Source organism: Balaenoptera physalus, assembly GCF_965194825.1.
Source record: "Balaenoptera physalus genome assembly, chromosome: 1".
NCBI lineage: Eukaryota > Metazoa > Chordata > Mammalia > Artiodactyla > Balaenopteridae > Balaenoptera > Balaenoptera physalus.
The window spans coordinates 110669827-110693371 of NC_138882.1; the positions used below are offsets into that span (position 1 = coordinate 110669827).

At 33.9% G+C, this 23545-nt stretch overlaps 1 protein-coding gene across 4 annotated transcripts in view; it reads left to right on the top strand.

Moving 5' to 3' along the window:
* Positions 1-23545, top strand: part of DPYD (dihydropyrimidine dehydrogenase) — an 807615-nt gene that overhangs the window by 479098 nt on the left and 304972 nt on the right. For all 4 annotated transcript variants that reach the window (XM_082476697.1, XM_082476698.1, XM_082476699.1 and 1 more), the window contains exon 14: positions 3027-3191. In XM_082476697.1, coding sequence (XP_082332823.1) covers positions 3027-3191 — 165 coding nt within the window. The remainder of the gene's footprint in view (positions 1-3026; positions 3192-23545) is intronic.

The following is a 23545-nucleotide window of genomic DNA, read 5'->3' on the forward strand; positions in this document are numbered from 1 at the left end:
CCTTATAGTTCCTGCCTCAGGACAAGACCTATTCTAGTGCCTAGGGTTCTAGTTTAGGTTCCTTCATAATACATTATTTGAAACAACAAGGACCTACTGTATAGCCCAGGGAAATATATTCAGTATCTTGCAATAACCTATAATGGAAAAGAATCTGGAAAAGTATATATACATATATATGTGTGTGTGTATATATATATATATATGTGTGTGTATATATATGTATATGTGTATATATATGTATATGTATATATATGTATATGTATATATATGTATATTTGTATATCTGAATCACTTAGCTCTACACCCAAAACTAACACAACATTGTAAATCAACTGTACTTCAATTGAAAAAAAAAAAACAAAGAAAAATACATTATATGAACACTTACTAAAGACCAGGCTAGAAGCTGGACATGTAATAGTAAACAAGATATAGTTCCTTCTCTTCAAAAGTTTACACTCTACTGAAAAGTACTGACAAGAATATAGACAATCACAATACAGAATGTAAAGAGTACCAAATGGGGAATGGTACTCTTGGTACCATTGTTATTGTTATGATGGTGTGAGTCAGAGCAGATTAAGACTTAATGGTGCTGGAGAGATCAGAAAAGATTCCTAATTAGACTGAAGTCTAAGCTAAGACCTGAAGAATGGGCAGGAGCAGGGAGTCTAACACACGAGTCAGTTTTGTTGAATAAGCAGAAAGTGCCACGTCCAATGTAGGGGTTCAGAATTAGCATCCCCAAAATGTGTCACTTTGGCATGAAGGTTACTTTGAGATAAAGGCAGTCAAGGTAAAGGCAGTCAAGAGAAACTACTGCCCCTCCTTTAAGTACCTAGAAGAATTTAAATTTGGGATTTTTCCCTGAAAAGAGTTATTTACCTAGGTGTCTCCATCTATTCAACAGGGCAAACATCTAGTTACCAAACATCTACTCTTCTTCTTATTGTCCTATAATGACCCTTCTGTTCTTGGAAGCCCCAGATCCCTATCTCTTTCCTTAGCTCAGGATGGCATTTATACTTCATTTAACCTTTCTGTCTCTGAACCTCTCGTGTATGTGGGGACTCTGACCCTCTCATGTATGTAGGATTCCTGTACATATGAAGTTAAATTCCATTTCTCCTGTTAATCTATCTCATGTCAATTTAGTTCTTAGACCAGCCTGAAGAACCTAGAAGGGTAGAGGAAAGTTTTCTTCCTCCTCAACACAGGTCAATAAATTACAAAATGGTCATTTAAAACAGGTGCCCTTTCATTTGTGGAACTACCCATTGCCAGGGCACATGCCTTGGTAAACTGAATATGGACTCTCTTCACCTCCTTGGTCCAATTCTCCTGTGCAGAGCACAAATTGTGACCTAGATTGGACTTATCTAGGTGAAGAAAATTTAGAGTAGAGGGGATAGCAGAGGGAAGGAGGAACTCAAGGCTTAAATGTATGGCTCTTGAAAATTGAAACATAAGAGAAAATCAGCCTAATTTGAATGAAACATTTCTAGAATTGTTTTCTCAGACCGTGACAGCATGAGAGTACCTACCTGGGTGAGCTGCACAGAAGCCACCTGCAGGTACGCATTTAAGCATTTGCCAAGGTAGAAACTGGACCCACTAGGCTTGAGCTTCCTGGAGTGACTCTACTTGTCATTTTACCCATTAAGATCGCGTAACATGGTTTCACAATAGCAAATCAAAGTAAGGCTGGTGGTATTCCTACGATTACAATAAAAGTAGAATGGCTTAATTAGTAAAACATTAACTGGCAGGATTCCTATAAGTAAAAATGTACCTATTTAAGGTGGCTTATTGTAACATTTATAACATTTATTTTATAATATACTAATTCGTATGTAAAAGTGAATGTAAATTGCCAGAAATTAACATGCAATGTGAAGAAAAGTCCTTTTATCCTCTGCAACTGTAGCATTTGGCAGATTCAGGAATAAATAATCTTTTGTGGCAAGGGTATGCCTTATCAAACATATGCAGATCAGCACTAATTAATGCTAATTAAGGTTTCCTGTCTATCTAGTTGGAAAAACGTCCAAATGTTATGAAATCCAGTTAGTATGCCTATTACGCTAATTGTTTTATATGGGGTGGTTCTTAATTAAAATATGTAAATTGACCTTAATTGCTATATACTAATGGGGGTTCATGTTATCTCACTAAAAGTGACAAGATGGTGAGGAGGGGTACTTAAAGGAATAGTTCTGATAGCTCCTTAAGTAAATGACCTTTACTCAAAATTAATTTTAATTGGAAGCTGGCTAAAGAAACATTTTTCTCTCTTTGTTTCTCTTTAGTTTTTAGCAATGTAAGAATGTTACTCTTCTTTGTTAATACAGCTTTAGAAGCAGTATGGATTGTTAATTACACTTAACAAGCAAGTTAATTTGACTGTTTACTGTTTATAGTTATCAGGAAGTTATTGATATCCTCATTTCAGTCTTGGGAAAAATTAGTTCTCATTGAATGTGAATTTATAGTTAGAATCATATAGGTAAGTCAACCTAGTTAGTTTGTTAGAATGTGTGTTAAAGTTTGATGAGCCAGTCTTGCTAATATGTACTCCTTAGCTGATTTATATTGAAATTACTTTTTAGAAAAAAAATTTTTTTTCTTTACAAACATTAACTCTTATTTGAGTTAAAATCTCATTGGAGATGCTTAGATTAAATAGACTGAAATGATTTTCTTACATTTTACTTATCGTGTTTTTATTTATTATTTAATTGCAGACAAATTAAAGTGTGTATGCCCAAAACCAGTGTAAATGAATTTACATATTTTTCCACTGTGCTAACCTTACAATTATAGGAAGTAATTTAAATAAAGCTAACAAATATTTTATTTTACTTTTTCATTTGATAGTAGTTTATTTTCAACTGTAATTTAAAATATATTAAAAATGTGAGGCAGGACTTAGTAGAATCCTGTCATATGGAAATGAGCATAGAATGAAGATAACAGTTTTTCCTTTGTAGAAAGGAGACCCAATATCTTTATTCTTTCAACAGGACATAGTGACAAATGTTTCACCCAGAATCATCCGGGGGACCACCTCTGGCCCCATGTATGGCCCTGGACAAAGCTCCTTCCTGAATATTGAGCTCATCAGTGAAAAAACGGCTGCATATTGGTGTCAAAGTGTCACTGAACTAAAAGCTGACTTTCCAGACAATGTAAGTGTGATTTAACGTCTAAAACAAAAGAATTGGCATAAGTTGGTGAATGTTTATTTAAACATCCAATTCATAGGCTTATAAATATTAATGTGTATAATATATTTTATTAAAGAATCTGCCAGTTGCTTTGCTGATGCATAGAAAGATAAAAAAGAAAGAAATGCTCAAGAACTCATAAAAATGTGCACAATGTGAGGCTTTGTTATAAATGGGTGCCATGTAGATGGAAGAAGTATCTACATAACCAGGAGGAAGAGAAATGAAATACTCATTTTATTGAGTTGGTTTTCACTGTATGTGGCTAGTATTTATGAAGGTGATGACCTTAGGAAGAAATTGCAGACTGTAAATCATTTTAAGTATAAAGCTGAGGCAGAAGCAGAATTTCTTGTATAGTTTAGATTTTTTCAGTGGGAAATAATTCACCAAATAATTTTAACACCTTTATTCTGAATGAGTCAACTATCTTTTATAAAACGTTTTTTTTTTCTTCTAAAGTACTATACACAAACATTACAGTAATATCAGGCTTATGTATGATATTTCATTTTTTGTGGATTTTTATATATTGCCTATAGTTTTTTAGTCCACAGATAGTATTTTCTCTTCAATAATTGGTTAGTGTTGTCTTTAATGTCATTCATTCATTCTCCTCCTCCTCCCCCCAGCCCCCTTCACCGTACACACACATGCACACACACACATTTCTCTCTCTCTCAGGGAGCTGGTGGTGAATTGAGGTTGAAGTTTGGGGTGATGTATGTTTGCATTGTAGAAAAGATTTCAAAGACAAATGAGAACACTTCAAGTATTCTAATAATAAATATTTTAAAATCTAATGAAATTTGTGGATGTTTGCCCACAAACTGATAAATCAGGAAATTTTACGAAGGAACTTTAGCTATCACACTATCACCTAGCTCATCAAGTTTCTTTTTCTGTTTTAGAAGGCTCTAATTGTTTTAAAATTCTCTCTTATCTTGAAACAAAATATAATCACATAAGATACAATTTATCTTCCTCAATTCAACCCTTCAGATGTGAAGGGAACTATAAAGGCCATCTGAAATCTATAGCTTCTGGTCAGGAATTTTTCACTTTCTGAGCTTGATGTTGCAATTATCTGTTTGCACATTATATAATCAACTCTAGTAACAGTTTTGTTGGACTATTTGTGTTTTAAAGAATCCACATGTTTTGGGAAGTTTTTCTCAGAATGACAAGGACAAAAAGTGGGCAACCATAGAAATAATTATTAATATATTTTTAAACAATCTACAGTGTTAAGTAATACTATGCTAGGTACTGAACATTCAATAAAATAATAATAAATGGTAATAAGTGTGAGCACTTACGTAGTATTCACTCTGTGCTAGTTATGGTTATAAATGCTTTATATATTTTAACACTCATTTAATTTTTCAACAACTTTATAAGATAGGTAGTATTATTTTCCCCATTTCACAGATGAGGAACTGAGGCACACAGAGTTAAGTAGCATGCCCAAGGTTCACAGCTATTATATGGTGAAGCCAGAATTTGAACTTGAAATTTGATTTTAGCATCCATGCTCCTGTCTAGTAATAGTGTTCACTACTGTACCTGCTTATATTGCAATATCATTTCAGGCTCAGTGTTACTTATATTAATGCAAAATAAGAACAGTATGAAATATTCTTTCCATAGTATTTAGATGAGCCAATGTATCTGAAAAAAATCCCTTTCTCTGGAAAATAACACCTACCAATAACTTGTCTTAAGCTCACCTGATACTTTCTACCCTCTCTTGAGAAGGAATAAGATGTAATAATAATGGCCTCCAAGAAATGACAGTAAGTAGACAAGAAAGTTGAGACAAAACCCTTGCTTTGTGATCCTACAGTCAAGCAGAAAGACTTGAACACATTTAAATGTTCTTTTCAATTTCCCTGGAAATAATTTTCTTCTCCTATAACACTTTTTCTTCTGAGAAAACAGTGCAGCTTTTCTTGTTTCTAATTCTTTCACCATTTAGATTATATTCATTATTCTTTTTCTGTGTTCTTAGAATTAATTTCTAACATTTTTACTCCCCATATCAAAGATAACATTTTAAATACAATTAAAATGGCATTCCCATTTGAACCCATAGAAATAATATGTGTGCACCTAGATATTGCCATGCTGAGAGTAGAATATCCCCCACTGTTTTGGAATTACTCTGATGCCATACCCAATGAGCTGAATGAAAGAAGGTGACCCTTCCTTTTCCACATTTAATTATCACTCTCACTGGAGTTTTCCCACATCGTTCTCGAGTGTGTGGCTGCCACCTTTAATGGCGGGGATCAGATAATTCAACCTATTATGGCAGCTTCTAAGCAAGGGCTAACTTTTCTGAAAAAGGAATTGTGCTGGGGAGCATATAGTTCAGCTAACATCAGCAGCCAGTATCTTTCTTTCCAGAGAAAGTAGGCACCAGTTGACCGTGAACTAAAGGAGACAGCTGGAAGAACATGTTGAATATAAAGACATTAAGACCCCCTGAAATATATTGTAAAGGCTTGTTTCTTAACTGTCACAGAATTATACCAAAGCCTACACTTATACCAGATTTCTGCTTGGCTTTCAAGTTTTCCTTTTATTTACCTGTGAATTAAACTTGGCACACTGATCATTGTAGTGACAGTTTATTACTAAGAGTTTTGTTTTTTTTTTTTCTTTCCTAAGCTGAGATTTTGCAATGCTTATTATGAAATGTATTGTGTAATTAGGGCTTACAGAAATCAATTTTAAGTGAATCCTTTAATTCTCACTGCAAAAACCTTAGACATCATATACTTTAGGCTTGCAAAAAAATTTTACCAAGAAATACATGCTGCATTTTGTCTGAATGCACTGAATTAGCAAGCGAAGACTGGCATTTTCTATCATTTGTGGCAGCTAAAGTGAGAGTTAGGCAAAAGATAGGGATTCATCAGTGAATCAGCTGGTGAAGATAGAAAAGGGAATGATGGCTTTGTTAGAGAAATTAATAAGGGAAGAGCAATTGGTATGTAAATATACTTCTATTATAAGACACCTCATTTCTACTGAAACCCATTCTCAGTTTATTACTGAGAGATCGGCATTGCACACGTTATATTCAAAATGACTCCAAAGAAGTTGCTCTCCGTCAGCATTCTGAAGATGCTTTCCTGACCAGTAGCCTCTAAATACAGAGTTCTTAACCTTGTGTGTGTGCCATGGCCTCCATAAGCACCCTGGTGAAGCCTAAAAGCCTTTTAGAATACTGTTTTTCAATGCATAAAACAAAATTCATAAGGTAATAAAGGATTCCCATTATATTAAAATAAAATTCTTGAAATATTTTAAAACATATGATGTAGCAAAATATGTTACTCTTTAGTAAGGCACTAAAAAATACAATCTAATGGCAGATCTAATACCTACTGCAGTCTTGATATAATGGTGACTCCAACTGATACCCTGAGATAGCTGCAGCAACTCTGCATCTCTATGTGATTTTCTCTGGTTTCTGTTGGTGCAAAGTCATAGGTATTGATAGTGTTACACTGGTTTGTTGCTTCATGATGGAGGAAGTGCTAAATTTCAGTGAAAGGCTAGTGAAAATAAAGATCTAATTTTTTTTTCCATCCAAGTTCATGAATTTTCTGTTTTCTATCAAGGGTTCTAAGGACCTCAGATTAAGAACCTGTGTCCAGCATTTCTCAATTCTGGTTGCGTATTAGAATCTCCTAGAGAGCTTCAAAAATGGTATTTATGGTTAGGCCCTATACTAGTTGAATCATTTTAGAATTCTGGCATGGATACAGTGAATATAGATCTGTGTGTGTGTATGTAAGTATGTGTATAGATATGTATATGTGTATGTGTGTGTGTTTATATTTTTTATAAAGTCCCTCAATTGATTCTACTACATATACCATCAATGTCACTCATGAACTTTGACATATATCATTAAATATTTATAAAACTCCTATACCAGAACTATTTACTGGGAGCTGTTTATATGTGCTAAGGGTTTTATGTATCTGTGAAACAGAGATTTTCCCCATTTTACAGATGAGGGAACTGACATTTAGAGACATTGCATTAACTTAGTATGTAAATGCTTTGGAACTGGAAATCTTTCCATTACACCATGAAGAACCTGAGAAATTAAGAACATATATGTTACAATCCTCCCTTGTCAACCCACTCAGATGGGCCAATTAGATTGAGCTTTCTCAACTGCAGACTGTCAAAAGAAAAAAAAAACAAACAAATCTTTTCATTTGACAAAGAAAGTTCTGTCATCAGTCAATCATTATCTTGTCATTAGTTCCAGTGAAGAACACTTTATAGCTCAGCTCTTTTTGCTTTGCAGGGATGTAGGTGTCTATAGAAAACAATGCCAGTGACTCAATGTGGACCTTGGCTTGAATTGTTACCTGGCCTCATTTTAAGTTCTGTATTTGAAAATAGGGAAGTCGAGGGACTGAGTCAGATCTAGTTATCCTCCAAGCAGGAGGATGCTCCCTACTTGTTCAGTGGACATTCGTCACCCCATTACTCCTGCACAGTCTTCTTACAGGTGCCACAAAGGCTGACTCAGCAGAAGTGGTCTTCCTTTTCTTTGAAGTATGTATAATTAAGTCCAGCGAATTAGAAATAGGGGATTGTGTTACCCATTCAGTCTGTTCAGATAAATTTGTAACAAATGGAACTACAATAAATGTATTGTCAGGAAGCAATGATCAGTGTAAGTTCATTACTTTTGCTTTCTGATCACAGAGCTTACAAAGCACAAACAGCACCTTAGCTCTTCTCTCCTCGTATCCCAAAAAGGGTATTCACCAACAGAAACGTAAGAGTCTCTGCAACTGGAGGCATTCCTTCTTTGCTCCATCTGGAATTATTTGAGCTTATAAAGTCCCTGTTTCTATAAATGTCTACATATTCCCATGCTGATTTATTTTAAATAGATTAGAAAACTGCTGGATCAGGTATTGAAGGGAAGCCTAGTATATCCTCCAGGAAGCTCTTCTCTTTTTTACACCACAGCTTAAGTAATGATTTTGTAATATTGTTCGTGAATTCCAGAGGACATAGATATTTCCCAGCCTCGCTTTTTTGCTAAAATCCAGGACAATTATCTAGTGGCATTACTTTATTATTTTTTTAAAAAAAGATCTGTCTAATGTACAAAAATCAAAATAAATCCAAAATGATTCACAATTAGCCATAGGCTAAGCACTGATTTGGTTATGCCCAACAAACCTTAAAGACCAGACCTGAAAGGATAAAAATATGTCCAAGTAATTTAATTGCAACTCAGGAAAAAGCTCAAGAATATTTATAGGAATACAAAATATCTAGTACCAAGCAAGATAAAGTTCAATGTCTGGCATCCAATTAAAAATTACCTAGTATGTAAAGAAATAGGAAAATAGTCCCAAAATAATAAAAAAAATCAATCAGTTTAAACTGATATGATGTTAAAATTAACAGGCAAGTACATTAAAACTGTTATTCCGTACATTCAAAAGGCTAAGTTAAGCCATGGAAGATAGCTAAAAGACCTAAATCAAAATTCCAAGCATGAAAACTACAACAAAAGGGATGGAAAACACACTGGAAGTTATTATCAGCATATTGGCACTGAAGAAGAAATAATTAGTAAATTTGAAGATACAGCAATAAAAACTATCCAAAGTGAAACACACACACACACACACACAAACACACACACACATACACACACACACACAGAGGTTGAGAGAGAGAGAGAAGAAAGTAAACATACCATTCGTGAGCTGGGAAAAACTTCAAGTGGCCTAATATGTACTGGAATTCCTGAAATTTGAAGAAATAATAGACCAAACTTTCCCAGTTTTTCTTAAAACTATAAGCCTCCCACTATGTAAACAAAACAAAAACAAACAAATAAAAATAATAAACAAGAAACTTGATGAACTCCAAGCACAAGAAACATGAATAAAATTACACCAAGGTAATACATCATAATCAACTTAATTAAACCAGTGATAAAGAGAAAAACTTCAAAGCAGTCAGGGACAAAAAGCCTGTTCCATACAGAGGAACCTAACATAAGGGTTACTGCTCTGATTTGTCATCAGAAACAGTGCAGGTTACGGGCTCTGCAGCTCAGAACTGGGTCCAGCTCTGCCTCTTCACCGCAGGGACTCTGGAAAGACACCTCTTCGGTTGTCACTTCTTCTTCTATAAACTGGGTTAGTCACAGGTAGTTCTGTTTTTGATTTGCCGAGGAGCCTCCATACTGTTTTTCCATTGAGGCTACACCGTTTTGCGTTCCCACCAGGAGGAACGTTGAAGACATGAGCTGAGCGGAATAAACCAGTCACAGAAAGACAAATCCTGCGTGATCCCACTCATATGAGCTATCTTACATGGTCTAATTCATAGACTCGAAGAGCGGAAAGATGGTGGCTAGGGGCTGAAGGGTTGGGGAGATGAGGAGTTATCATCAACGGGCAAAAAGCTTCAGGCGAAAGGCAGATGAACGAGCTCTAGAGAACCTGAGTACAGCACTGCGTCTGTAGTCAACAGCACTGTATTGTGCCCTTAAAACCGTGCTAAGAGGGTAGAGCTCATGCTAAGTGTTCTTCCAAAATACAATAACATTTTTTAAAAAATAAAGAGGGATGAGCCATCCACCCCTGGCCCTGCTGGCGCTGGGGTGATTCGTGCTTGTGGTTGGGGCACCTTTGCCCACCAGGCACACCGCACGGAGTGGGGTTCATGTCATCGGAGGGGAAAGCCTGACTGGCTCTAGGTTCTTCATCAGACTTGGACCGAGGGGCCTTTCTCTCACTGGGATATTTCAATGCAGTTTTGGTGATTAGAGCTTGAGAGAAGCCCCTGCTCTCAGGGGTTTAGAACAGGCTTCACTGGGCAGCACACCAAGGGCCACAAGTCTGGGTCCAAACCTGCTTCTGCTGTGAATCAGCCGTGGGGCCCTAGGCAAGTCATTTCCCTTCCTTGGTCTTGAAGACTCTTCTAGAAAAATAATGATGTCTGAGGCATATTGAGCCCTAAGCACTATGCATACATGATTTCATTACTTAATTTTCCTAAGGCCTACGAGGCAGGTACCGTGATTATCACCCCCATCTCACCATGGAGGATTCTGAGGCTGAGAGGCCCTGAGTAACTGATGAGTTACCCTCTCTGTAGAGTGTCGGCTCAGAGACAAACCCATGCTTTATTCTAGCAGGTGAGTAGATAACGTTCCCATAGTCTGGGATTCTAGCCCAATCATGGAGTTAGCATCACTGAATAGAAAAGTGTCCTCCCTTGAGACAGGGTTGGTTTTTGGTAATTCACTTTGTTCCTTCCTCCCTCCCTCCCTTTTTCAGGTTTATTGAGGTATAATTTATTATTATTGAGGTATAATTGACATGTAAAGTTGTAAGATAATTAAAGTTGTGCATTGAGGTGAAAAAAAAAAAAGAAACAGTGCAAGTTAGAGGTCATCTTTAAAGTGCTGAAAGATTTAAAAAACAAGCAAACAAAAACTGTTAACCTAGATTTCAAAATTCAGTAACGTATCTTTCAGAATACAGTGAAATAAGTACTTTTTCAATCATAAAAAGATGGAAAGAATTCATCACCAGGAATCTGCACTACAGGAAATGTTAAAAGAAAATGTTTAGGTTGAAGGAAAATGATGCCAGGTTGAAATATGTATCTACACAAAGGAGTAAAGAGCACCAAGATTTGTAACTACATGGGTAAATAATTCTTTAAATTATTTATTCACTTTAGAAGAGAATTGGTTGTTTAAACAAAAACATATTATAAGATAGTGTGGGGAGTTTATAACATACATGAAGGTAAAATATATGACAACAATAGTGCAAAAGTTGTGAGGAAGAAATGGAAGTATACTACTGTAAGCTTCTAAAACCTTATGTAAAGTTTTATATCCCTTGAAGGTAGACTGTGATAATTTAAAGATATATACTCTAAGCTCTATACAACCACTAAAATAATGTGACTCAGTTACAGATAAAACATGAACAATAAAGGTGTAAGATAGAATTAAACAAAGTACTCACACCAAAAGAAAGTAAAATTAAACCTAACCATATCAATAGTCAAATTAAATGTAAATGGTCTAAACATCTCAATTAAAAGCCAGAGATTTTCATATTTGGTTAAAAAAAACCAAGATTCAACTGTATGCTGCCTACAAGAAAAAACAATTTAAAATATGAAGACACAAATAGGAGAATATTGAAGCAATGGAAGGAGATATACAATGGTAATTCTATTCAAATACAGTCTCATAATACTGATAGCAAAGTAGTTGTAAAAGCAAAGAATATTATCTGGGGCAAAAAAGATCAACTTATAATGATGAAAAAAATTCATCCAGAGTTGATAACAATCCTAAATGTTTTATGACTTAATAACAGAGCTCAAGAAACCTGAATAAAAAACTGATAGAGCTGCAAGGAGCAATGGGAAAACTCAAAATTATAATTGGAGATTTCCATACCTGCCTGCCAATAATTAATAAAACAATAGAATGAGGCTGTTGAGGATTTGAAAAATGCTATCAACTTATCTAATTGACGTTTATTGGACACGCCATCCAAAGGCAACAGAATACAGTCGTTTCGAGTACATGCATAATATTTACTACGATAGGCCATATTCTGAGCCATACAAGTCTAAACAATTAAAAAAAAATTTAAATCATCCAAGGTATATACTCTGCCCACAACAGAATTAAATTTGTAGTCAAAAACAGGAATGTATTTGGAAAATCCCCAAATATTTAGAAAATAAATAATATACTTCAATAACCCTTGGTTAAAAGAGAAATCACAAGCAAAATTAAAAATTATTTTGAACGGAATGAAAATTAAAATACAAAATATCAAAATTTGTGGTATATCATACAAGCATTACTTGAGGGAAAATCTATAGCATCAAATACATGTATCAGAAATGAAGAAAGATCTCAAATTAATGACTACAACTTCCACCTTTAAAAACTAGAAAAAGAGAAAATTAAACCCAAAATAAATAACATAAAGGATATAATGAAGATGAGAGGAGGAAATTGATGAAATAAATAACAGAAAAATAATAGAAAATGTCAAGGAAGGTAAAGCTGATTCCTTAAGAAGACAAATAAAATTGATAAAACTTTAGCCAGACTGATCAGGAAAAAAAAGGGAGAAGAAACATAAATTACCAATATAGGGAATGAGAGAAGTAACACCACTGCAGATTTTACAGATATAAAACAGAAAATTACAGAATATTATGAACAATTTTATGCAGATAATCAACTTAGGTGAACTGGACAAATCCCTTTAAAGACACAAATTTTCAAAGTGTATTCAAGAAGCAATGGATAACGTTAAAGAAATTGAATTACTGGTTTAAAACATTTCCATGAAGAAAACTAGAAGCCCAGATGGCTTCATGAGTGAGTTTTACCAACGATTTAAGAAAGAATAATGCCAATTCTACACCTACTTTTTCAGAAAAGAAAAACAGAGGAAATACTATCTAAATCTGTAATGCCACACTTTGATATCACAACCAGATAAAGGCAGGACAAGAAAAGAAAACTATGGACCAGTGTTCCTCATTAACATAGATGCAAAAGTTCTAAACAAATTTACAAATATTAACCAACAATATATAAAGAATATAATACATCATGAACAAATGAGGTTTATTACAGGAATTCTGGTAGGTTTAACATTTGAAAATAATATAATTCACATAAGTTGCAAACTAAATAGTAACAACAACACAAACAGGAAAAAACATTTGAAGAAATTCAAAAATACTTTCCTAACTTTTAAGTAATTTCAGCAAACTAAGAATATAAGAGTAATTTCTTAACCCTCTAAAATGCATTTAAAAAAAAATCCCTAGAGCTAACATTCTAGTTAATGGTAAAAGACTGAATACTTTCTTCCTAAGGGAAATAAAATAACGATATTTGCTTTTGCCATTTCTAGTACACATTGTGCTAGAGTTCCTGTACTGTTTAATAAGAGAAGACAAACAAAAGATACGCACATTGCAAAGGAAGAAGTAAAACTACCTTTATTCACAGATGACATGATTATTTATGTAGAAAATCTGACTGAATATACCAATAAAAACCACTTTATTTACAAAAGCAGGCAGCTAGCTTACAAGTTACTGTTTTCAGATTTGATTTTTTAAAGAGTTGCATTAAAATACTGTTTATCTTCATTACTAACTTTTCTTGCACTCCGTTAAATTCTGCACTCCAGGCAAATGCCTAACGACTCAACCTGGCCTTGGCCTGCCAAAATACAACTTTAAATAATAAATGAGTTTAGCAAGATTGAAGATACAAGGTCAACTTTTAAAAATCATTTGTACTTTTTATATACTAGCAATTAACAATTGGAAACTGAAATAAGTATATCTTATCAATATATCAGTATAGCAAAAAAATGAAATAGGGATAAATTTGACATAAGATGTGAAAGATGTGAACACTGAAAACTACAATATATTACTATAGAAATTAAAGAATTAAGTAAATGGGAGGCTATATCATGTTCAGTGATCAGAAGAGTCACTATTGTTAAGATGTCAAGTAACCTCATTGATTTAAAGGTAAAATGAAATTACAGTCAAAATATTAACATGTTTTTTTTGCAGAATTTAACAAGTTGATTCTGAAATTCATATGGAAGTATAAAGAACTTACAGTAGCCAAAATAATTTAAAAAGAACCAAATTGGAAATCTAAAACTTTCCGATTTCAAGACTTATTTTAAAACTACAGTAATTAGGATAGTGTGGTATTGGCATAAAGATAGATAGACAAATAGGTTAATGGAGCAGAATAACAAGTCCAGAAAACAACCTACAAATTATTTATATGAACAAATGATTTTTGACAAAGATGCTAAAAGGAAATTCAGTGGGCAACATATAGTCTTTTCAACACACGATGCTGGTAAAATTGGGTATCCATATGCAAAAAATAAAAATAAAATAAATGACTCATGTCTGACATGACATATAAAAATTAACTCAAAATATTCATAGACCCAAATGACAAACCTAAAACTATAAAACTCCTTTAAAAAAAAGGGGGAGAAAGTTCTGTTATCTTAGGTTAGAGAAATACTGAATATTTCTTAGATGCATACCGAAAGTATAGTCTTTGAAAGAAAAAGATGATAGATGTGATTTCTTCCAAATTAAAACTTTGGTCTTCAAACCTGTTGCTAAGAAAATGAAAATACGAACTACAGACTGGGAAAAATATTTGCAAATCATGTATCTGGTAAAAGACTTGTATCCAAAATGTTTAAAGGACTTTCAAAACCCAGTAATAAGAAAGCAAACAACCCTTCCCACTTTGAGCAAAACATGTGAAGAGACACTTCACCAAAGAAGATCATGAATGACAAATAAGCACAAGAAAAGGTGCTCAACATCATTAGTCATTATAGAGATCCAAATTAAAGCCACAGTGAGATATACATCTATTAGAATGTCTAAAATTTGAAAGACTGATCATATCAAACGTTAGCAAGGATATGGAACTACAAGAACTCTCATACATTGCTAGTGGTAAAACCACTTTTGAAAATAGTTTGGTAGTTTCTTAAAAAGTTAAACATACACCTACCATATGACCCAGATAATCCACTTTTGGCTATTTACCCAAGAAACACCAAAACATATGTCCATACAAAGACTTGTACAGAACTGTTCACAGCAGCTTTATTTGTAACAGCAAAAAACTGTGAATGATTCAAATGTCCAGCTGAATAGATCAACAAACTGTGGTGTATGTATACAATAAAATACTACTTAGTAGTAAGAAGAATGAGCTATTTGATACATACAACATGGATTAATCTCAAAAACTTTGCTGAGAAAAAAAAAGCCAGCCCCTCTTCCCCTCAAAAAATACATATTTTATGATAAAACTGTAGAAACTGTTAACTAATCTATAGGTATGTAAAATAGATTAATGGTTGCCTCATAGACAGGGGAGGAGTTGGAGGGAGGGATTATAAAGCATCACAAGGAAATTTGGGGGCATGATAGACATATTCATTATCTTGATTGTGATGATAGTTTCAAAGTATGTAAAATTGTAAGCTTTAAATATGTGCAATTATTATATGTTATACTTTATATAATATATAGTATATAGAGAATTATATTTCAATAAATCTGTTTTAACATATTCAATAGGTTAAATTTAAAATTATAAAAGCACTTTTCATGGGATGTGCCCTGGGAATTAATCCCAGGTTGGATTAAATGGCTAAACCCCTGTCACCTGGCTGTTCAATCCCTACCCATTGCCCAAGCCACCAGTCAATTATTACCTTCCGTGAAATTTTCTAGTGTTTTGATTGTATTCACTTTGATATGGAGACACAGGAATTAACATGAGGTTAAAAATGATGTTATGCAGTGTTAAGAAAGAAAAGAAATGTTGGGTGGTTTTTTTAAGCTTCTGCTTTGTGGGAGATTAAAATGCTAGGGCTTTATTTCATTCGGTAAAGGAAAAATCTTAAGAAAATCCATCAAAGCTTTTAGTCACTTTATATATACAAGCATTAACTGCCTGCAACATACTTTTTCTCAAATTCTCCTCCACTTTGTAATTTGTCAGGCTGCCTTTTGGGTAACAATATTTTCTCCTCAGTGTGGAAGTATAGCATCCACCACACTGAACCATGTTGAAAGAGACCCTGGGGATGGCGATGTTGCATTGAATTTAGACTCTTTCTTGGTTATATACTAGCTCATGAGAGAGGCAATGGATACAATTTATCAATTACATATGTTTGCTACATAACCAGACCATGTCATAAACTAAAAACAAAGCCCATACTCAAACTGCTGAAGAGGTTTGCTCAGTGGACTCATTTACTTAATATCAATTTGGTAATATTTCACATCAGTCAGTGTTCTGTTTTTGTGGAGAAATCAGCTCTAATCATTCTTCTCTTAAAGTATTAGGGAAACTAGGAGAGAGAAAGGAGAAAGTAAAACCTCTTACTGCCCCTGACCCTTCAAGTCCCTAACTGTATCTTTTTTTTTTTTTTTTTATCTTGAAGGGCCCATTTAATTTATTAATTTTTTAAAAAGCACCAACGTTTTATGAGAGGCTAAAAGTTGGAGATTATTAAATAGAGGCTGTTATTTAACATAAGATACTATAGTTGTGTGTGTTGCATTCTTTGTTACAAACTACTTATTCTATTTTACTTTTTTTTTTTTTTTTTTTGCCACTGGCATTTTATTCTTTTACACTGTACCCTACAGGGAATATTCCAGAGATTTATTTTTCACAAGGAACAAATTTCATATTTTTCCCCTTAGGTCTTCTAAGGTATTTACTTAAAATTATTCTGTTTATTCTTTAAGACAGTTTTCAAAAAAATAAATACTTAGTACTATTTTAAAGGCCTATAGACTGCTCTTTAACAACTGTCTTTCTATTTCAACCATTATTTATGTTTGGGTAATTGATTCAATTTAATCAGAATTTAAAACTATATCTGTGATGCACAAATATGATCTAATTAATTGTAAACAATCTAAAAGGAGAATGGTCACGGAGGCACTGGACTTCTAATTTAATCACTAGGCAAATTTAGTACTTCATCCTTAAAATATCACAAATGAGGCAAACTTTAATAGAACAAACATGTGTAAAATGAACCTGCTAATTTACTTAAAATTTCACTCTATGGGATGTGTCTTCATTTTAAGAATCAAAGTCATGAAAATATACATTAAAATGAGGTCCATTCATACAGGTAACTTGTGATTATCCATTTTAATAGCAGATAGAGAAGAATTATGAATGAAATACAACAGTAAAGATATATTTTTGCCAGTAGCTTCTACTTTTCTACCAAGAGTGCATTTTATAACCGTGTTAAGAGAAGAGAGATTTTAAAAAAAGAAGGAAGGAAGAAAAAAAAAAAAAACCCACATTTTTTGGCAAGGAGCCATTTCCCAAGGCAAGCCCTGAATCTTAACAGAAGGAAAAGAAGCAAGAATTTGACAAAGAGATTTTATGAATTCAAATAACCTTGTAAGGAATACATGAATATCATCCCCATTTTGTATTAGAATCTGATATCCAGATGAAGGTAATTTCCCAAGGATATTTCTCAGACTGTTAGTGGTAAAATTTCAAATTGATGACAGAGGTCTGATGTACAAACACTCACAATAGAAAAAAAAATATTACTTTTTAAAGTCAAGCTTCAGAATACTTAAAAATGTCCATGTATGATTCACTTTTTCTTTTCACCTGGATTTTCCTCCCCTTCTGGTGGAGGTGCTAAAGGGCAGAGAAATGGGAAAGGTAATCAGCCAGGGGGAAGAGAAGAAGCAAAGACCTAGATAATTCACAAACTGGAAAATGAGCTCCTAACTAATCAAGACTAGATTGTAAATAAGATACAGAGAATTTATGCATCCCTGGTATTGGCCTGAATAGCATTTGCACCCAGTCCAAGGAAAGTATTTGTGAATTTCACAGTTGGCTATTTTTTTCTCCCTTTGAGCTTTTTCCTAAGCTAATTATCCATTATGTACATGAAGCAAAGAAATAACTTATCATTAAAGTCATTTTTGAGGTAGATACGTCACTTTGCATGTTGTTAAAATGCCTAGAGTATTAATAAAGAATGAGTTAACTATTAATACAGCTTCTTTGGGGAGTTTCTGATCTATATACTGATCACCCAAAAGGAAATTTTGTGTAATATTTTATTCATGAAAAATTTAGAGAAGTAACTAGATTAACTAATCTTTCCATAATAAATAATTTAATTTAACTTTGTGCTTTTTGCATTTTAATTTTTTCATAATGTGTCCTTTAAAATCCCCAATATTAAAATGATCAGTAACTGTTTTGTGGTTGATTTAGTTTAAATTGTAAATTTAGTTATGGCTCTTGGGTTGCAAGGTTGGGGGGGAGGTGTCAATATAGAAAATGAACACATTTATAGACTGGAAAACTTATGTATGCAATAAGTTTGTAGATGAATTATTAGAAAACGGATTGGAAATCAATGTGAAAATGACATATAACAGTAATTTTTGTTGTTACCCAGACTATAATTACACCTCAAATACTTTACATTTAACATACTTTCCTACTTACTATTCAATAAGTTTTTGTATCATGTTTTACGACTCAGAGTTTTTGCCTTATTTCTGCTTAACACCTTCCAAGACCTTCTCAGTTCAAACTCAGCTAGGATAGATAAAATATAATTAGGTTGTGTCTTTGAATTTCAGGCAGGACTTCTGCTAGTTAGGAGATAGAAAGCCAGAAGAGATTACACTCCCACCCTAAAAACCAGAGTAAGTCAGATAATCAGCAAAATTGGATTTTTTTTTTTAACCCAGGCAGATTAACCCAAATGAAATAAATTCCAGAAAGTGATAAGCTCTTTTTGGGAGAGAAGAGACTCTTGACTGTTTTGCTCCCTGGAGGAATGGTGGGAAGGGAAGGAAATCACAACAGAGAAACCAGTAAAGATTTAAAGAATGTTTAATGGATGTGTTTGGAGTGGTATGATGCGTGAGAACCTCAAGGAGCCCAGGCAGAGAACTTGTCAGCCATTAGCAACCAACTCTTTCCCATGTTATTTCATTGAGCTGCCTACCAGATGTGGGGCTGAGGCAGCAGAGCTCAGAGAGATCATCCTGAAGGGAATCAGGACCTTCTCCAGTTACAAGGCAGAGGCCTACTGAAGCCTGGGGTGGGGAAAGAGCCCTGAGAGAAATTCTCCAAGGCATTCTAGGCCTTCACCAGTTGTATTGCAGTAGCCCTTTTGAAGGCTTGAGGAAGGCATGCTCAGCAGAAAGATGTTCTGAAGCACGGAAGGCCAGTGTGGAAGTAGAGAGCAAAAAGAACTCCCCGGCAACACAAAAAGCTAGCAGCTGGTCTGCAGGCAGCAAGAGACATCCCATGGTTTGGAAAGTTGGTGGCTGGACTAATCATAATAAAGAGACTCTGGAGTCTTTCTGGGGCTCAGTTCCCAAGTCCTACTGAAGAGAAATTTCTAATCCAACACTCAAACATTTGAAGCCAGTGGAGAACTAGATCTAGTAAAATCAACACAAAGCCCAGACTCAGCTTAACTACAGATTTGATCAACTCAGTCTCCTACATTAGCAGCCTCAGAAGAAGGGGTACACCCTTTTCTGAGATAAGTTTTATTTATTTAAGTCTCTACTGTTCTTTTACACAAACTATCAGACATACAATGAAAAGTTATAAGGTTTGAGGGGAAAAAAAAAAATGTGACCCAGGTCAAGAGAGTTTTCTCGCAAGTTGTTTGTAGAAGCATATCCAGAGATAGAATTGGAATTATCAGATAAAGACTCTAGAATTAACATGATAAATGTGAAAAAAAAAAAAAGGTCTAGTGGAAAAACATTCATGAAAAGATGGTAGAATTTTATCAGAGGGTTGTAAAATATTAAAAAGATCCAAATAGAAATATATGAAGGATACTATTTCAGAAATGAAGAATTCATAGTATAGGCTTGAGGGAGACTGGATATAGCAGAGAGAAGAATCAGTGAAGTTGAAGACAGAGTAAAAGAAGTTACCCAAACTGAGAAAACAAAGAAGAAATATGTCACAGTGTCTGAGATCTGTGGGACAATATCAAATCCTCTAACATTCATGTAATTGAATCTTATAAAGAAATGAGAGATTCTAGCACAAGTTATCTATTCGAATAATACCATCTTACAGTGGCTTTCCTTGACTGTCATGTGGAGAGCAGTCCCCTATCACAAACTCCAATAGTACTCATTACTATCAAAATTGTTCCCTTTTTTTATTCTACCAATATTTATTGAATATATACTAAGTGTCAGAAACTATTTTAGAATATAATATTCAACTAGACAGTATATTTCATTATTTCAGTATATATTCAATAATATATTTGTCCCTTTTCTCACAAAACTTATTTCTTCTCTAGAGTGTGAATTTCATAAGGGTAGGGACATTTTTATTTTTCCTCATTTGTTCCTGAATCTCGACCCTCTAGAACAGTAGCTTGTGCATAGTAGGACTCAATTAATATATCTCAAGAAAAATGAATAAATGAATTTTTCTAAGGGTTAGTTCTAAGGCCCTATTTTATAGTGTCTTGCCAAAGATTGTCTGACAAAAACTCATAAGCCTGTTCTGCTATGTACTATTTCTCTTTCTTTGTTCTTTCTAACCCCCAGGCTCCAGGCTCCACTTCAACATTCTCAAAAGGATTGATTCACATAGGCACATTTTACAGATACAAAAAGGTGTACAGATGTAAACCAAAAATTTTATAAGAGGAACTAGATATGGGAGAAGGATAATAGTGCTTCTATCAATGCATATATAACTCTATCTTGTAATTATTTGCACATAAGTCTCTGTTCCCTCCAGATAGTGGTCTCTTGGTATTCCTAGGGCCAAGGCACATGCCCAGCCAAGTTCAATTGCTTCTCTGTCATATACATCATGATATGTTATTTAATTTCATGTGGAAGTGGGCATTTCTTAAATTTTTCAATAATTTATAGAAAATCAGCCATATAATTAAAGGACTCATGCTGTGAAAGGTTTTTTTGTTTGCTTGTTTTTTTGTTTTTTTGTTTTTAAGAAAAGGCAACTGTCAAAATACTTAGTTTAAATTATTATTCTTATTTAAAAATCCATGTCCCCTAGGCCATGTTGGCCGAGTCTAACAAACAGGTGACCAAATCTGTTTAAGTCGATCAGTGATTGATTAGATAGGCTATATCAAATCACACACTTGAATTTTCCAAGGGTAATATTCCTTTCTCATAGTTCTAACTAAGGAACGTCTATGCATCTCCTGTGATGTTCTGATTTATATTAAGATTTACTTCCAATCATCACTGAAACAGCCTTCTAATCTTAGAGAGAAATCTGATGATGGTAGAAAAAAAATTGAAGTTGCCATTCTTTATCATTCTCAATAAATGTAACTGAATTGTTAAGTCATAGGGTCCTTGAATGCCAGAATCTTTGAATCACTAATTAGCAAGCATCATCTGGCTCAGTCTGTTTACTAAGGAGAAAAATGAAGTTCAGAGATATTGGTACCCAAGTCATGCAAACTGGTGTTCAGTTTGTCCACATTTATTAAGCACCTCATGCCTCTTTTCCTAAATACATGTTTTTTGGTTATTGCTAACCTTCCCTTCCCCCCACCCACAAATAAAACACACCCAAGAGAATACTATTAAAACCCAGGTGCACATCCTTTAGACTTATATGTTGTCAGTATCTATTAGTCAGGGTATGGTAATTAACGATGACTAAATTAATTAGTAATAACTGCCCATTATTGTGCAAGTTGCCATGCTGAGTAATACCTACTTTATCACTAATGCACATCACAATTTTAAACAAAGTATTTTCCTCACTTTACAAATGTGCATACTAATCCTAAAAAAATAAGTAAATTACCTAAGATAAAAGTGCTAGAAAGTAGCAAAGCCAGGAATTGAACTTCAAAGCTTTCAGTCTCACCAATATGCAACACTTACCTATAACAATATCTACTTAATCATACCTCCTGACCAGAAAGCAAAGCAAAACAAAACAAAAAGGAAGAAGGAAAAGGAAAGACAAGAAAAAGAAAAAGGAAGAAATTGCAGATCACAATGACAGATATTTCTTTGTATTTAGGTTTAAGGCAGACAAAGTTATGCTGAATTTATTTCTTATATAAAATATTTTCACCAATATATTATTGATTTACTGAAATTTAAAAAGCATACAAGTTAATTAAGTGAAATATAAAATCAAATTATGTGAAATAAAACAAGTTATAAAGCATACCAATCTTTACAGTCATATACATAGCACAAATTGTAGTCCACATTAACTCAAATTTACCAAGATCTATATCATGTTATACCATTAATAGTCCGAGCTAAACATTTAACATTTCTCTGTATAGTTACAAAGGTGGCATAATAGTTTGTATTAATTCTACCAAAATCGAAATTTATGTCTAATGTCCACTTCTAAAAATGCTCACTATTTTACTAAGTGTTCCTGAACTGATATTCTGATGCCATTTGCATCCTTGTAAAATGTTCTAAATGTTTTAAAATTTTAATACTCTATTTACCAAATATTCTGTTTAGCAAAGTAAACCATTTTCTCAATCCAAATTAATACTGTAATTTAATCATAACCATATGAGCACTTTGAAAAGAAACCTTTCTTACTGGTGCTCACATGAACAGACTTAAAAACACCTAAACACACTCAGAAAAACTTAAGGACTTGATGCATTTTGAACGTGTTCATTTTCAAATTATATGAATCACTTATTTGTGTAAGTGATGTTTTCAAGTGTTTTTTAAGGACCTCAGGTAGATTTTGTTGTTGTTTAGCTTTTAGTTTTTGTTGTAGTTCCTTGGCTGGTTGATTGGATGTCTGTCTTAACTGTCTCCTATCACATGGTCCCCTTGTTATTTTAAGTAATGAGCTCAAACTCTTGAAACTTCCTTGTGTAAACAAAACCTGCTGCTTTTCTACCTCTACTGATTCCACCTTATTAATTTTGTTCTACAGTGCCTGGCACATGGTAATCACTCAAATAAATATTTGTTGGCTATTAACTTTTTGAATTGTTTTTCCTTTTCAGGTTTAGAATTTGAAGAACTATTTTTCTTTCCAAAATAATTTCAAGCAACTGATTGAAACTGAAAGTAGGGAGTCTGCAGCTTGGTGGTGGGGGGGAGTGGGGAGAGGAGGATGAGTTAGGAAAACAATCATGGAGTGTAGGGAATAAATGAATAAATGCTGGGCCCAGTCTGCGAGAACTACAATCTTTTGCAGCTCTGTTGGCAGCTATATGACTTGGCCAAATCACAGTCTCATCCATAAACAAAGAGATGGAGTGATGCTATCACCGCCTTAAAGATACTACATGTCTGGCAATGATTTGATTAAAAAGATCTCTCACTGAGGTTGAGAAATCTTATTGTATCATATAACCTACATTGCAGTAGTATTTGTTGCAGTGGATATTGAATAATAGAAGAAAGAGCTTTTACATTTTAACTGAACCATAAATACTTAGTCATCTTTTTAGGCATCTTTGAATTGCACATAAGAGAAGCCAGTGGGATCTCATGCTCAGAAAAGATATGAGATCATTCCAGAGGTGAATACATATTATTTTCTATTCCCTACTCCATTTTAGTCATATGTAATGAACTAGTTTGATGGGAGCAACATAGAAAATTACTGAGAATTTTTATATTCAGAGGTT